Raw genomic sequence first — 17,139 nt, 5'->3', positions numbered from 1 at the left:
TCATGTGAATGCTGAGATGGCAGGCAGTGTGGTAAAGTCCTAGGAAGGGCACAGACACTGGTCTTTGATGCAGTCTGTGTGTTTCTGTGAGGCTTTTGGCCACTCAAAGGCTCTCTCTAAATCCAAGAGGAGGAAAGAGACAGAGACCTCAACAAGCTCTAAATTTCATGTGACAAAGGGATATATATGGGAATGGTGAATTCCAGGGCATTGGAGAGCACTCCCACTGGGGAAGCAGGTGGCAAGTACGATTTGTTGAGAAACATCTATAGGGCTTTTCTGCGTAAACATTCTATAATTTATGTCTCTGAATTATGTTCATCCTGTTTTTACAGAAGAGGCAACTACATCTCATGGTCAAAGTCAGTAAAATCCAAAAATCTATCCTAGTGAACTCTCCCTAAACAGCTTTACTGGGGTGATGGGAATAATGGGGTATTATTTAGGTTATGGATCTAAAGGAAAAACATCTATTTCCAAGGGGGCAGAGCAATATTTTACCAAGGAGGAGTCGTGAAATACCTGAAAGGTATTTCAGGCAGCCAGCCAGGAGTACAGGGCGTGGTCCTCGCGCAGGGGGCGTGGTCCTCACACAGGGGGCGGGGACAGGCCGGCCTGGCAGCTAGGTAACTCTGGCGCCTGCGCAAAGCGGCCCCAGAAGTGGCGCCTCGGGCTGGAACTCGCGTTAAGCTGACTCCTCTGCGGATCCTGCTCCAGTGGCCCGCGCCCATCTCTCCGTCAGCCATGAACCGATGCGCCGAGGCGGCAGCGGTGGCGGCCACAGTGCCAGGCGCTGGAGTCGGAGATGCGGGGCTGCGGCCGCCCATGGTGCCCCGCCAGGCATCCTTCTTCCCGCCGCCTGTGCCCAACCCCTTCGTCCAGCAGACGCAGATCAGCGCGGCGAGCCGGCTCCAGGTGCGAGGCGTGCAGCTTCGAGGGGCTGCGACCGAGGGGGCGTGGCCAGAGGGAGGCGGTGGTCTTGCGGGGGCGTGGTCAAAGGGGCCAGGTGTGCACCAGACCCGGAAGGCTGTGCCTGAAAAACAGGTGAATCTGGGAAGCAAAGGGGTATGAGAGATGAAGGTATTTAACTCCGAGAGAGGAGTTCTTTTGATGGACCTTGAGTTTGATAGCCTAATAGTAAGGAACTCCCTGCCAATTGGAAGGCAGTCGGTTCGAATCCAACAGCTTCTCCTTGGAAGAAAGGTGGACAGTTCCATCCAATGCGATGTTCTGCCTCTGAAAACCTGTTGGAGGATCAGCTCTGAGTCGGTTCCGACTCTTTGGTACACAACAACAATAAAGGGTTTGCTAGGGCCACGAGTTCAGAAGTGTGACAGGAGGTGATGTAGAGAGATGGGCGTGGAACGAGTCACGAACCCGTCAGAGGTTGAGGAGACTTCCAAGTCCGGAGAGGGAAAGATAAGAAAGGACCTGGAACTTGGGTTTGTGAGGGTGTAGAAAGAGGCGGACCAACAAAAGGGCAGGTTTGAGGTAGTATTTAGTTGTCTTAGGGAAGAAAAGAAATTAGTCTGGGATGAGAAAGGAAAGGTGAGGTGAGGAGAGAGCCTAGGGTTGGAATTAGAACAACAAGTAAGGCTGGGACAGTCTAGATGAGCAGTGAGTTTTAAGTTTGAAACTGGGACAGTCTAGCTGAGCAGTGACTTTTAAGTTTGGAAATCAGAATCAAGAAAAAGAGAAAACTCGCATCAGCTCATGGTACTCAAGTATGGTCCCCAAATCAGTCCTTATCAAGCACTTCTAGATTCACAGGCAAGAGGGTAGTTCACATTTTCCTTCCAGTGTTAAAAATGGTTATATACATAAAGGAAATTATGTCCTTTTCCTTTTTTCTTGCAAAGGGTTGCTTCTGCCATTAGCAATTACTTCCTCTTTGGTGAAATTAATGATTAGAGAACAAGATACGATTGCAGGCTATGTTTGGCCTGTGGGTTCTGCATGCAGAAATGGTGAAATTATTGATTAAAGAAACAAGATAAGACTTGCAAGCTACTCTTGGCCTGTGGCTTCTCCATGCCAAAATGGTTTACATGCTTGTCTCACACATTTCTTTATTTGAATTTGAAATACTGTAAATTTTGCACAGCCTACTGTGAATACACTGACACCATTGTTCTCTACAGTGGAGGCAGGAGTACTGGGCTAAAGAAATAGCTGTCATGTGTCAATGCCACAGGGAGGTGGTAGTTAAAGGTAGGTGAAGAAGAAGATAATGAATGAGGACAGTGAGTGTCTTAAAAATGAAAAGTTTAGCTTTTTGAGAGAATGCCAAACTGCCTTCCAGAGTGGATGTAACATTTTACAGTCCCACCCACAGTGTATAAGACTTCCTATCTCTCCACATCCTCTCCAACATTTATTACTTGCTGTCAATGACTAGGGAGGATGGGAGGAGAATTGATGCCTTTGAGCTGTGATGCTGGAGAAGAGTATTGAATGTACCATGGACTGCCAAGAAAACAAACAGATTCATCCTGGAGAGGATTAAACCAAGCAACTCCTTGGAGGCAAGGATGCTGGGGCTTCGTCTGACATACTTTGGGCATGTTGCAAGGAGGGACAGGTCCTTGGAGAGGGACATCATGCTTGGGAGGGTGGAGGGACGACACAAGAGGGGAAGACCCTCTATGAGGTGGATTGATTCAGTGACTGGGGTAATCGGGATTGGTGTGTTGGAGACAGGGCGACTGGCACAGGATAGAGCAGGGTTTAGGGCTGTTGTACATAGGGTCACTATGAGTCGCAAAGGACTCGAATGCACGTAACAACAACATCCTCTTTGCCACTGCTACTGGAGTGAGATAGTATCTCATTGTGGTTTCTATTTGTATTTCTCTTATTGCCAATGATTTGGAGCATTTCTTCATGTGTCTGCAGGCCATCTGAATATCTTCCTCTATGAAAATTCTTTCCTTGTCTTTTGCCTGTTTTGCAACTGTGTTATCAGTCTCTTTATTGTGGAGGCCCTATAGGATTCTGTAAACTTTTGATACTAAAACCTTGTCTGAAATGGTGTTGCCAGATGTTTCTTTTCCAGTCACTAGGTTTTCTTTTCATTCTGTTGGAAGATGTTTTTTGATGCACACAGCGATTTAATCTTTAGAAGGTCACATTCATCAATTTTATCCTCTCTAGATTATGCATTTCTGGCTGTATTTGGCAATCTCTTTATGCCATAGAACTAGGCCGTCCAGACTTGATCCCAATTTGTCTCTCATGACCTCTATGGTTTTGGACTTTACTCCCAGGTCTCTGATCCACCTTGAGTTGATTTTTGTGTATGGTGTGAGATGTGGATCTTGTTTCAGCTTTTTCCAGTTTTGCCAGCACCATTTGTTGGAAGTTGTGATTTATCCCTTTGATAGGTTTTATTTCCTTGTTGATTATCAGTTGACCATAGATAGATGGGTCCATTTCTAGATTCTTAATTCTGTTCCATTTGGTCTGTGTGCTCAGCTATTCCACTGCTTTAAATATACCCTGAGAAAATAAGAACTGAGGCACAAGTGGACATTTGTACGTCATTGTTCACAGCAGCATTATTCACCATTGCAAGAACATGGAAACAGCTCACATGTCCAACCACAATCGAATGGATTGAGAAATTATGATACATTCACACGATGGAATACTATGCAGCATGCAGGAGCAATGATTTTGAAAATCACTACCTAACTTGGAAGGGATTGGAGAGCATTATGCAAAGAGGACTAACTCAGTTTCCATAAGGACAAACACTGTATAAGACCATTGTCATAGAAATAGGATAATTAGTAAGATGTGTATGAGGAACCAAGGGGGAAGAGGAGGAGCAGAGGGATGAGGATGGGAGGAGCGGAGGGACTAATCAGAGGGCCCCACAATTTGATGGTTGGAGGGAGGGGCGGGTAAAGAAAATGGGAAAGATCCAGTGTGAAAAGCCATGTAAACGAACTTTATAAGCAAACCAGTATAAAATAAAAAATGTATTTAAAAAAATGAAAAGTTTTAAATCTCATCTTCATTTCTCTGAGTGGATAGATATTCCCTTTCTATCTTAAGATTTTTGAAACTTCCACATAATCATTTGATATTAAACTTAATATTAATTAGCCAAATCAGTCGTACTTCAATGAAAATATCCAGTGTACTTAGTGTCGGTGTTCTGGTGGTTGTTGGTGTGTGCCTTTGAGTCTGAACCGACCCATTGCTGATGGGGTCCCGTATGTTTTAGAGACAGTAAATCACACGGGAGGAGATTGCCCATCTTTCCACGGAGGAGGCGGTGGTTTCAAACTACGTGTCTTTGACATTGCAGCACAGCTTCTTACCACTAACTAGGCTAAGAGAGCTAGAGGGAGGCGCAAAATAGCATGTCTCTAAATACACTGGACATAGATGAAACCGTTACGTTTTTAATTGCTTGACCTGCTACAGTTTAGAAAGAACTAGCACTTTTTTTCGTGTAAGCGAATGAAATGCCGTCAAGACTGAGGAAGACCCGCAAACTTCGGGGCCATGTGAGCCACGGCCACCGTTGCATCGGGAAGCAGTGGAAGCACCCTGGAGGCCGAGGTAATGCTGGTGGTTTGCATCACCACAGGATCAACTTTGACAAATACCATCCAGGTTATTTTGGGAAGGTTGGTATGAGACATTACCACCTGAAGGGGAATCAGAGCTTCCGCCCAACTGTTAACCTTGACAAATTATGGACTTTCGTCAGTGAGCAGACAAGGATAAATGCTGCAAAAAACAAGACTGGAGCTGCTCTTATCATTGATGTGGTTCAATCGGGTTACTACAAAGTCTTGGGGAAGGGAAAGCTCCCAAAGCAACCAGTCATTGTAAAGGCCAAATTCTTCAGCAGAAGAGCTGAGGAGAAGATTAAGGGGGTTGGGGGGCCCTGTGTCCTGGTGGCTTGAGCCCGTGTTAATTACATGGAGGTTGGTTAATTAAATGTTTTCTCCTTAAAAAAAAAAAAGGAAGAACTAGCAAATAACTGTGCAAGAACTATGTTGTTGTTGTTATGTGCTGTTGAGTCAGAACAGACTCAGAGCTAACTCTCCAATGGGTTTTCAGCGACTGTCAAACATATGGAAGGAGAATGCTCGTCTTTCTACCACTGAATGGCTTGATGGATTCAAACTACATGCTTTGAGGTTGGCAATGCAACACTTTACCATCGATCTACCTAAGCTCCATACAAGAGCTGTTCTTGTTGTTGTTGTTGTTGTTGTTATGTCCCGTCGAGTCGCCTGCGACTCATAGCGACCCTATGTACAACAGCCCTAAACTCCGCTCTGTCCTGTGCCAATCGCACTGTCTCCAACACAAGAGCTGTAGTATAATATAATCATGAGCTTTAGTCAAAAGATGTCGTGAGATCCTGGCATTTACTAGTTTTGGACTTTGGTCAAGTCACTTAATCTCTCTGAGCTTCATTTTCCTCATCGGTTAAATTAGACACTTAATACTCAAACCTCCCCTAAATCACAGCCTCAGTGGATCCCCTATGTGGATTCTGACTCAGAGGTACTCTGTAGGACAAAACAGAACCACATCGTAAGGTCTCTAAGGCTATAAAATTGTAATGGGAGCAGACTGTCTCATCTATCTCCTCTGCAGCAGCGGGTGGGTTCAAACTACTTAAGTGACTGGAATACACCCCAAAATCTTGCCCTGGAAGGCCTCTGGGACTGTAAATCTTTATAGGAGAAGACTGCTGCATTGTTTTCCAGTGGAGCACCTGGTAGCTTCAGACAAGGATCTTTCAAGTAGTGGTCCAACTCTTTTAACTCACTGTACCACCAGGGTTCCTGATAATATCTCAGAGGAAGGTTAAAATTAAGTGAGACTTGGTGGGAAAATGTTTGCTATGTTTGCTGATCCTAATATTAATAGCTATTTTGTGCTATTCTTTACAGATTATATATTATACTATTTATCATTTGTATTGAATGAGCTTGAACATGATCTGAGTAATACAAATTCCATGTTGACCAAATATATCAGAGGAGTTTGAGGAATAGGGACAAAGGCAAGCTTTAAATACACACGGCTGAAAATCAAAGTTGTCTGTAGTATCGTGTGAGATGATCAATGTTTTTATTAATGACTATAGTAATTTGTATAACATGTATAAGACCTTGCTCCATTGTCTACCCCATCCCTCTGTTTTGTTTTGTTGGTTGGTTTTTGTTTTGTTGGTTGGTTAAGCTGTTTAAAGGTCTAGGGACTCTGGTGGCTAGTAGTTAAGAGTTCCTCAGCCAGCACACAGGGAGTGAGCTGCCATGTGATTTACAGCCTCTGAAAACCTGCTGGAGGCTCAGCTATGAATCTATTCCAACTCATTGTTGTTTACTTAGGAGCCGGACAAAAGTAACCCAATGTTCATTTCCTCAATAGAGTGTGAAACTGGAATGAATGGTTTAATTGTGGCTCACTTCTTTTTTTTTTCTTCTTTAGAAATAGACTTAAAAAAAATTCATTCATTGCTGCACATTTTCCTCCCCTCTCACTCCTTCTTCTTTTGTCTTTCAAGCCCAGATCTTGCTCTTAATAGCTTTCATTGTCAGGTTCTATAAAGGTATCCAATATGGATTGAGGCTCAATGTCAAGAAGACAAAAATTCTCACCACTGGACTAATTGGCAGCATCAGGATGGATGGTGAAGAGATTGAGATTGTACACAGCTTTAGTTTGCTTATCTCCACAGTCAACAGTCTTGGCACCAGCAGGCAGGAAATGAAAAGGCGCATTGCCATGGGAAAGTCTGCTGTTAGGGACTTCTCCAAAGTACTGAAGAGCAATGGTGTCTCTCTGGAGACTAAGGGGCTTCTGATACAAGCCATGGTCTTCGCAATCACTTGTTATGCATCGGAGAGTTGGACAATGACCAAGGACGATAGAAGGAGAATTGATGCCTTTGAGCTGTGGTGCTGGAGAAGAGTATTGAGAATACCATGGACTGCTAGGAAAACAACAGATTTGTCCTGGAAAGGGTTAAACAGGGTGGCTCCTTGGAAGCAAGGATTGTGAGGCTCCGTCTAACATACTTTGGACATGTTGTGAGGAGATACCAGTCCTTGGAGAAGGACATCATGCTTGGGAGGGTGGAGGGACAGCGCAGGAGAGGAAGGCCCTCTATGAGGTGGATTGATTCAGTGACTGGGGTAATCGGGATGGGAGTGTCAGAGACAGTGCGATTGGCACAGGACAGAGCAGAGTTTAGGGCTGTTGTACATAGGGTCGCTATGAGTCGCAAGCGACTCGACGGCACATAACAACAACAACAACATAAAAGTATCACAACTTCTTATTGACATCTTGGCGAGGTGTACTCTCCTGGAGGGGCATACTCTTCCTAAGGCTATTTCTGTCCAGTAAACTGAATTAGTTGCCCTTACTCGAGCTTGTGAGGAGCCTTGGTAGTGTAAATGTGTCAGACTGTTAACTACAGAGTCAGCAGTTTGAATCCATCAGCTGCTCACTGGGAAAAAGTTAAGCATTCTCCTTCCATAAAGAGTAATAGCCTCAGAGATGTGATAAAGGGTAGTGGTGAGTCAGAGTCAATCTGATGGGAGTGGTTTTGGTGGTTTTGCTAAGCTTACACTCTTGTTTCAGGTATGCCTATTAATAATCACACAGATTCTGGGTACAGTTGGGAGTTTAATATGATCTTGGCATGCTATGGAAACAAAGAGTGTGTTTAATCTTTTTTGAGACTGGTACTTTGATGGCCAAGTGGTAAGGAATTATGCTGCCAACCCAGAAGCACATGTTTCGAATCCACCAGCTGCTCCAAGGAAGAAAGATGGACAGTCTCCTCCTGTGCAGTTTACCACCTCTTAAAACCCACTGGAGCGTTGGCTATGAGTTGGTTCTCACTTGTTGGGACATAACAGTAACAACAGGGCTTGTGCCCTGTCCTGGTTGAGTAGTTGGAGCATGAGAGGGCAAAGTACATTAGCTGTTTTAGGCGTTCTTCTGGATATTTTCATAATGAAATCATACACTGAAGTAATGACTTCAAGACCTTGTTTGAAGGAAGAGCTCTGATGGCATAATCTGTAGAGAGTTTTGCTGTTAACCTGAAACTCATCCCTCTCTGGCCATTCAGATCCACCAGTGTCACCACAGGAGAAAGATGAGCAGTCTCTTTCCAAGCATTTTATAGCCTTGGAAAACATGCTAAAGGGTCATTTATGAGTCAGTTCCAACTTGACATCAATAAGTTTTTTAAATTTTGTTTGAAATAAGATAGAGTCTATGTTAGCGTCTATGTTAGAGTCTAACGGTCTTAGGGAGCTCTCATGGCCTACTGTTAAGGAGCTGTGCTGTAATATTAAAGGCATGCTGTTCAAATCCACTGCTGTTGCACAGGAGAAAAATGGGGAATCGCCTCTCATGCAATTAAAGCTGCCTCTGAAAACCCACTGGAGGGCAGCTTTGGGTCTCTTCTAACTCAAGGGTACACCACTACCACATGTGAGACCATAATTTGGTAGCTGATAAACCTTTATTGAGATAATGTCCTTCCAAGTACTCTTACTCATTTAATACTTCTCAATGTATTTGTTACCCTGGCTTAAACTGCTCATGATATTACAGACAGAATTCTTGTTGAACAGAGACCTTTTAAAAAAATATTTCAGTTTTTTAATTAATTTTAATGAAAGTTTACCAAGACTTAGGGTTTCCATTCATTCGTTGTTGCACTTTTCTCCCTGCCCTCCCCCACCCTCCCAATTCACTCTTCTCCTTGAAAAGTAAAAGAAAAACTCTTTCGTTGTTACGCAGTCCCTCCCCCCAAGTCTCCTTCCACTGTGCAGCCTTCATTCTGGACTCCTGTCATGACAATAATACCCAATCATATATCCCTTTTAAACAGTTCTCTCCCTCATCTGTTTCAATGCAGTATACATCATTCATCCCCTCCTTCTCTGTCTTCCCTCAACCCTGATGTCAGTCCCATTTCACAACAGGGGCCCCATGCAACATTTGTCCTTTTGTGACTGAGATATTTTACTCAGCATAATGTCCTCCAGGGTCACCCATTTTAGTGTCATTTGCTATGGTGATCATAGATAATAGAATAGGGCTTGATTTCCATATAACTCATAAAGGGAGAGAGAGATTATTTTATTGCTAATACTTCCTTAGATGCTTGGATAAACACCATTGGAAAAGAGCAAGACATCAAGAAAATTTTGCCAAAAAAAGCTACTTGACTCCATTCAATACATTATATGTCTCAACTCTCTTTTTTCAAATATTTTTAGTTGCCTCGTTTTTTATTTCACACTGACATAATTGTTTTCATTTTTTCACTGACAGTTATAGGACTAATGATATGTTATATGAAATGTTTATCTAACACCTGCAGATCCACTGTTGTTGTTGTTGTTAAGTGCCATCAAGTTGCAGGTGACTCATAACGACCCTTTGAAGGAGAGTCCTCGAAGCTTGGGTGCCTTTTATCCTCTCTCCAGGTTCATAGGGTTTCTGGAGGCAAGCTATTTATGGAAGTGGATGCCACTCCTCCTTCCAAGCTTGTTTTAATCGGGGAGCTCCACCCTACTCTCTGTCCGCATTGGGTAACCAGCCATTAACACATTTGACATACCAGTGTCACAGTGTTCAGCCTCACAGCAACCACAAGTGACAGCTGTTCCGTAACTTGTACACCAGGGCTATATGACCTAGAGGAATGTCTGAACAAAAACAATGAAAGACAGGCCTGAGGGCCGCAGATTAAAAGTCACCCACCTTCAGCTTGATAGCATCGCCTTCTGTCCACTGGACCAGCTAATCTCTCTCTCTGTTGATGTTATTGTTGTTAAGTGCCATCGAGTTGCAGATGACTCATAGCGACCCTGTGAAGGAGAGTCCTCAATGCTTGGGTGTCTGTAATCCTCTCTCCAGGTTCATAGGGTTTCTGGAGGCAAGCTATTAGAAGTGGATGCCACTCCACCTTCCAAGCTGCAAATCCACTAGCTCTTACAAAAAGAAATATATTTTGAGGAAGCATTATTCTTAGAAGAAACTGACTTTAGACCCCAGTTTGACTTTGTATCACCTATGTGTGCCTTCTTTTATATTTTTACACATATATTTTTAAATTTTACCTTAGTTGACATACAAAATTCATATACATTGTTTCATTCATATACATTGTGTTTCACCCATTGTTTCACTCATATTATTTTCATAGAATCATTCCCATACATTGTGTTTTAGAAAACCAATCACCATTGATCTATTTATTTCTATTCTTACTCTTAAAATCTTTACTAAGATCTAGCCTAATGAAGGAGACCTACCTTTCCTCTCTGGATATTGAGTATTGACTTTTTGTTGCTTGTGTTCTGAATTTGCGCCTCACATTTGGCCTTGCCTGTTGCCATAACTCCAATAAAGATCCACTCACTCTGAAAGTGAGCACTATTAGCTTAGGCATGGTGAAGAAAATAATTTTTACTGACCAAAAATATTTTTTTAATTATTCATTTCAGTAAAAATTTACAGAGACAGTAAGGATATTGCATCTTCCCTTAGTCCTGCCTCATTAGTGTAACAAATGTCACCCAATTCTAATATAACCTAATCTTGATACGTTAACACATAAACATCAGAATTTATAATATGTTACAAATAAGGAATAATAAAAGATACTTCATATCACATCATGAAGGATATTTACATCATTTCATAACTTCCAAACCACTGAGAATCATGGCCTAGCCAAGTTAACACATAATTTGCCAGGGATAAAGTGAATCCATGACAAAGGTTTAACACAAACCACTTTTGGGTGAGCAATGATGAGATAAAGGAGAACTAGATCTTTGGGGGGAAATATCCACAGGTTATCCCAGGAAGAATGTAATGAAACTCAGCTCATTGTTGTTGAGTCGGAATCAACTCATAGCTGACCTTCGAGTGGGTTTTTGAAACCTGTAAATCTCAGAGGAGGAGATTATCTCTCTTTCTCCAATGGAGTGGCTGATAGTTCAACAGCCAGAGGGGCTGGGTTAGCTGTACAACACCCTGCAGACTACACCATCAGGGCTTCCTAGATAATGAAAATGTCCTTAAAAATTACTCACTCAAAGTATTACCAGGAAATGCTTGTCAAGAAATAGATTGTCACTTTGTCAAAAGTCGAGGAATAGAATAAGTCATATGAAGAAAAATGGTTTTTCAGTCTATGGTGACAGTCACATTGAACCTTGTACATAAAAACTGCTCTCTTTCAGAACGGCAGAGCACACTGTACTTTTACTATGTGCTTTCCAATTTTACTACTATTCCTCAATACAATTTATTGTTCTTCTAACACAATAGGAGATTTTGTTCTTTGACAAAGAAGTTACCACACATCAAAAAAGCTCAACTCCCATTGCCATCAAGTCAAATCAGACCCATAGTGATCTTCCGTTAGATTTTTGAGGCTGTATATTTCTACCAGAGGATTTCTTTTCTCTCACGGAGCAGCTGGTAGATTAAAGGTGGTGATCTCTGGGCTAGCAGCCTGGTATGTTATGAACTACACCGTCAGGACTCCTTCTGGAAAGGTCACAGGTATTTAAAACTCTATGCAGCAGCTCTGCTCGGTACACACATGGGATCACGAGTCGGAATCAACTCAATAATTAATAACATATTTACTTAGTTTTTATTATTCCTTTTTATTTCTTTCCCCTCTACCTCATCTTGTTATTCATTATAAGAGACTATTGTTGTTTTGCATTGTCGAGTCAGAACACACTCATAACTGGCCTTCTAGTGGGTTTTCAGAGGCAATACTGAATACATAGGAGGAGACTGCCCATCTTTTTTTCACACAGCAGCTAGTGGACTTGAACTGTGTGCCTCTGGGTTGACGGCACAATTCGTGACCTGCTAGGCCACCAGAGTTCCCTTATAAAGATCTAGCATGTATATAAGATATTGTTTTATTTTTTTCACTTGCTAATGCCCTTTTTTGTTACATCACTATTAGCTCTCAAATAACAGTTTCGTTATCTTCTTTTCATTGCTATTTCTGCTTGTCTTTCAAGAGTAGTAGGTTTTAACTTCATAAAGATTTCTCTTGGAAATCCAAAATCTCTGTAAATGTTTATTAAAATTAAAGAAAAGAAAAAAAAATATTTCTCTTATTGCTGTAAGTCATGAGTTTCTTTTTCCCAAAGCTGCCTTTGTTTGGATCAATCAAATACAACTTAAGTTAATTGGTAGTAGTTGGCTTTCTTCATAGTTTCTTGCTGTGAGGGACCTCTCCAAAGTACTGAAGAGCAATGGTGTCTTTCTGGAGACTAAGGTGTGTCTGATACAGACCATGGTCTTTGCTATCACTTGTTATGCATTAGAGAGTTGGACAGTGAGTAAGGAGCATAGAAGGAGAATTGATGGCTTTGAGATTTCGTGCTGGAGAAGAGTATTGAATATACCACCGACTGCTAGGAAAACAAACAGATTCATCCTGGAAAGGGTTAAACTGGGCGGCTCCTTGGAGGCAAGGATTCTGAGGCTTCGTCTAACATACTTTGGACATGTTGTAAGGAGGGACCAGTCCTTGGAGAGGGATGTCATGCTTGGGAGGGTGGAGGGACAGTGCAGGAGGGGAAGGCCCTCTATGAGGTGGATTGATTCAGTGCCTGGGGTAGGTGTGTCAGAGACAGTGAGATTGGTACAATATAGAGCTGGGTTTAGGGCTGTTGTACCTAGGGTCGCTGTGAATTGCAGCACATAACAATAACAACATATAGTAGTAGGTTCTGTAGGGTTAAATAGCTTGTCTTGTTTTTCTTTGTATCTTCGATGCTTTGACCCTTTTTTGACAAAACTTAGTTCTAAATTATTCTTACTTCATGCATGAATAGTATAAAATTTTAATATTTCTTTTTGATATCTAAGTCAGTAAAATAATGTCTCTTCTCCCTATTTTTGTCCAATTTCCCTTACAGATTTTCTTTCTGGGAATTATCCTACTTCCAGTTCGAGCCATACTGGTCGCATTGATCATCCTATTGGCATGGCCGTTTGCTGCAATTTCAACAGCATTCTGCCCTGAAAAGCTGACACACCCAATAACAGGTTGGAGGAGGTAAGAAAGAATTATGCCCAAATAGTAAGTAAATCAAGATAAGGAAAGATTTATGATCAGTTGATAAGTGATTTACAAGCCTATCTAACTGCTATTACTTATTTTTAAGAATTCTTATTGCTCAGAAGAAACTGACCTTAATGAATCATATGTAGAAATTACAACTCAGATGCATTCTGATAATTGTCTTGGAAGTCAGAATTTCCTAATGTCAAAATATGTGGTTTTCTGAGTTGAAGCTAAAAAGTGATGCTGCTTTTTATTTTTTATTCTGGAAGATAACTAATTAATGTATCTGGAGCAAGTGCATCTGCAAAATACTTGGCTTTCTTTTGCTATGTCTCAGTATTCTCATTTGGTTTTGTCCTTTAACAGTAACATCATACTCGATAAACAAGTTTTACTATGGCGTAAGTAAGTGATTAATTTGATAAAGTGGTATAATTTAGTGATCATAATATTATAGGCTCTTTAACTACTTTAGCAACTGCTATTAATAAAGCTTTATTTGTTTTTATTAAATAACAGCCTGTTTTTTTTTAAACATTGCTGTTGTTGTTATGTGGCATTGAATAGTATGGAGCTGATGCTTATTGACATAGTATTACAAACAGACTGTTTATTTACAAAGATACTGGTAGAAGTTAATTCCTCTTAGACAGAACTAAGCTATGGCCATCTGTACTCCTGAAAGTGGAGGCTCTTAGTGCAGGCTCTGTGGCTTCTATAGAAATCCCTAAGCTGAGCTTTAGAGAACTATTTAATTCTCTGATGCTGTGCTTTTTGGTTATGGTTTGGTTTTAGTCCACAAAGATCTGCTCCCTTCATCCACCTCTCAAATTAGGATGTATCCTTGAAACTTTGATATTCCCGGGACTTGTAAAGAAATAGTTATTTACTGTTCAGTTCATGTTGTGCTGAGAAAAAATCAAAACCACAATAACAGAAATCTGGTTTGCAGTGGAACTGGACCAGTGATTGCAATGTCCCCGGAGAACTAATACCACCTCCATCCTTGCAAACCATTATCCTCTGTTTCCTCACTCAACACTGCCCGGACTCACTCTAATGGATTTCCCCCCATACCTCAACTAGTTCCTTTCAGATTATCTCTTTAGTTTCTTGAATCTTTAGTTAGAAGGTCCTGAGCTTCTAATAGATGTGATGGGAAAATTTAGAAATGGATAGCGGTGATAATTATACAATATCATTAATGTAATTCATGTCACTGACTCATGCATGTAAAACATGCCGGTACATGAAAGAAATGAATCCAGAAGACGAATCCAGTAGAAGTTCTCGTTCATTGCTGTTGGATCTTGAAGACTCACAGTTGTCCCTCCATTTGATTTCTGAGGCTGTAAATCATGCAACAGATAGTCTGTCTCCTGCTAATCACCAGGGAGGCAAGTGTGGCCTTTGGGCTATTAGTGTAACTCATCACAGACCACTTAATAAGAGCTCACTTAGTGTCATTACTGTTGTTGTGTGCCATTGAGTCCGAATCGACTCACAGCTGACCCCCCAGTGGGTTTTCAAGAGGCAGTAAATCACAAAGGACTTGATTGTGCTTCCTTTTCCTGTGGAGTACCTGGTAGATTTGAACTGTGTGTCTTTGGGTTGGAAGCACAGCGTCTTATCAGTAGGCCACCAGAGTTCCCCTAAGAAGTGTTAAGCTATAAAACTTATATTCTTATCAATTAAGACAGTATCGGTTCCTCACCTCAAACAAGTAATATTGCAGTTATTAAGTTGCACCAGATTTTTAGCCATTCTATTAAAATTTAAACAATAATGTATAATTACTTTGAACATAGGAAACTTTTTAGGATTTAGTTGTCCGAAGCTACATTATTGTAGATGTTGTTGTTATATTGTTATTGTAGGTTAAAAAAAAAGTAGTAGCTTCATCTGATATACTTTGGGCATGTTGCAAGGAGGGACTAGTCCTTGGAAAGGAACATCATGTCTGGGAGGGTGGAGGTACAGCGTCAGAGTGGAAGACCAATGGGATGGATTGATCCAGTGACTGGGATAATGGGGGGTAGGTGTGTCAGAGACAATAAGATTGACACAGGATAGAGATGGGTTTAGGACTGTTGTACATAGGGTCGTTATGAGTCTCAGGCGACTGGATGGCACATAACAACAATAACAGTATGTATGAGAATTCAATGGGGGAATAGCCTGTTATCTGTATATAAATAGTACTTTTATTTCTAAATCGAAGAGGAAGAGAGGGTACAATCATTTTCCTGTGCCCTCTGGAAAAGTAATTTGTTTTCCTGTGTCTCACTTCTCCTTGTTGTGAAATAAAAGTCGTAAGAACTTCCTCTGTCGTTAGCTGACAATAGCTCCTTACGGGATTATTACACAGGAGCTCTGGTGGTGAAGTCTGCAATTGTGTTGCCTGCTAACCCTAAGCACACCCAGTGCTATGAGTCAGACTGTCTCAATAACCATGAGCATATTGTTACAAGAATGTTTTGATATAAATACATCACTCACTGAGCTCCAACTCCTTGCAAACTCATGTAAAACAAAAGAGAACATTTTAACAGCTGTAGATTTTAAAAGCTTTAGAGTCATTGTAGGTGAGATACATTTTTGTTTTGTTTAGGCTTTTTCTTATAAAGGTCCTGCTTCACATATAGAGATGCCCATCTGTGTTTGCATTTCTAGGAAATAATAATAATCTATTTCCTCAATCCAAAACTGAGACTCGATCTTACTTGTCTTCATGTGTTGCATTTAGCTCTTCTTTGTTCCCTGCCTAGTTCCCAGCACAGTTTGACCAATTAATTTTTTAATGGCAAATTTGTTGTTGTTGTTAAAGTCAACAACTACATTTCTACATGGTTTATGGATTGCTTTCTGTCAAGGATGCGAGGTAGTGGATTTACTTGTTAAGACTTTGGATGATGTATATGAACTCTGGTTATATAAATAATGAGTCTTACTTTAAAGGAGTTATTCCTAAATGAACTCTGAGAACAGTTTCAACATCGTTGTTGATATGTGCCGTCAAGTCAAATGTGACTCATGGTGACACTGTGGACACGAGGTCTGGACAGTGCCCTGCCCTGTGTTATCCACACATTCTTTGATGTGCTCCAGCACATTGCTACAGTTACTGGGTCAACCTGTTTATCTCAATATTAAAGTTCTAAAAATGTTTTGGGAGTTAGTAGTACTATTATTCATAGAGTTTTCCAAAGGCCAAGTATCTCAGAAGTGGATGGCCAGTCCTTCTGAGTCTGTCTTAATCTAGAAGTTCAACTGAAACCTGTGTACCATGGGTGGTGACTTGCTGGGATTAAAATACCCATGACCCAGCTTCCAGCATGAGAATAGTCAGCAATCTACCTCAGCACAGTAAACTGACAGACAAGTAGTGTACTCTTAAGAGCAAATTATGAACAAGCAAGCAGACACTTGTGCAAATTACAAAGTAAGCAGCACCATACAAGCCATTCCTCCCCACCCCCCATTACAGCAAACTAGCAGATAAATGCTGTACCTCTAATGTGGTTGTTGTGTTCCATTGTGTCAGAGCCTCCAGCAGGCTTTCAGAGGCAATTTATTCTAATTCCATCACAAAGCGGCTGGTGGATTCAAACCATGTACCTTCAAGATTGCTGCAGAGTTCCTTACCACTAGACCACCACAGCTCTCTGTACCCCTAGTGTTGTTGTTATTGTGTACCATTGATTTGGAACTGATCCATAGCTGACCCTCCAGCGAGATTTTGGAGACAGTTAATTGCACAAGAAGAGTTTGCCCAACCTTCTTCTGTGTAGCAGCTGGTAGATTAGAACTACGTGCCTTTGGGATTGCAGTGCAGCTTCTTACCACTAGGCCACCAGAGCTCTCTCTCTCTCTCTTTTTTTTTTTTAAATTTTATTATTTTTGTGTGCGTGTACCGTCAAATCAGATCTGACTGGTACAGGAGGAGATTGTCCCTCCTTCCCTGGCAGAGCATCTGGTGGATTCGAACTGTGCAGCTCTGGGATTTAGTTGCAGCTCTTTGC

General features: G+C 41.4%; 1 protein-coding gene across 1 annotated transcript in view; it reads left to right on the top strand.

Moving 5' to 3' along the window:
* The first annotated feature begins 744 nt into the window (after positions 1-744).
* Positions 745-17,139, top strand: part of LPCAT2 (lysophosphatidylcholine acyltransferase 2) — a 103,626-nt gene continuing 87,231 nt past the window's right edge. The window contains exons 1-2 of the mRNA XM_006882524.1: positions 745-915; positions 12,969-13,108. Coding sequence (XP_006882586.1) covers positions 745-915; positions 12,969-13,108 — 311 coding nt within the window. The remainder of the gene's footprint in view (positions 916-12,968; positions 13,109-17,139) is intronic.

This window comes from Elephantulus edwardii, unplaced genomic scaffold (assembly GCF_000299155.1).
Source record: "Elephantulus edwardii isolate Elephantulus edwardi_28Jun2011 unplaced genomic scaffold, EleEdw1.0 scaffold00021, whole genome shotgun sequence".
Lineage (NCBI taxonomy): Eukaryota > Metazoa > Chordata > Mammalia > Macroscelidea > Macroscelididae > Elephantulus > Elephantulus edwardii.
This window is presented reverse-complemented; position numbering and strand designations above follow the sequence as displayed.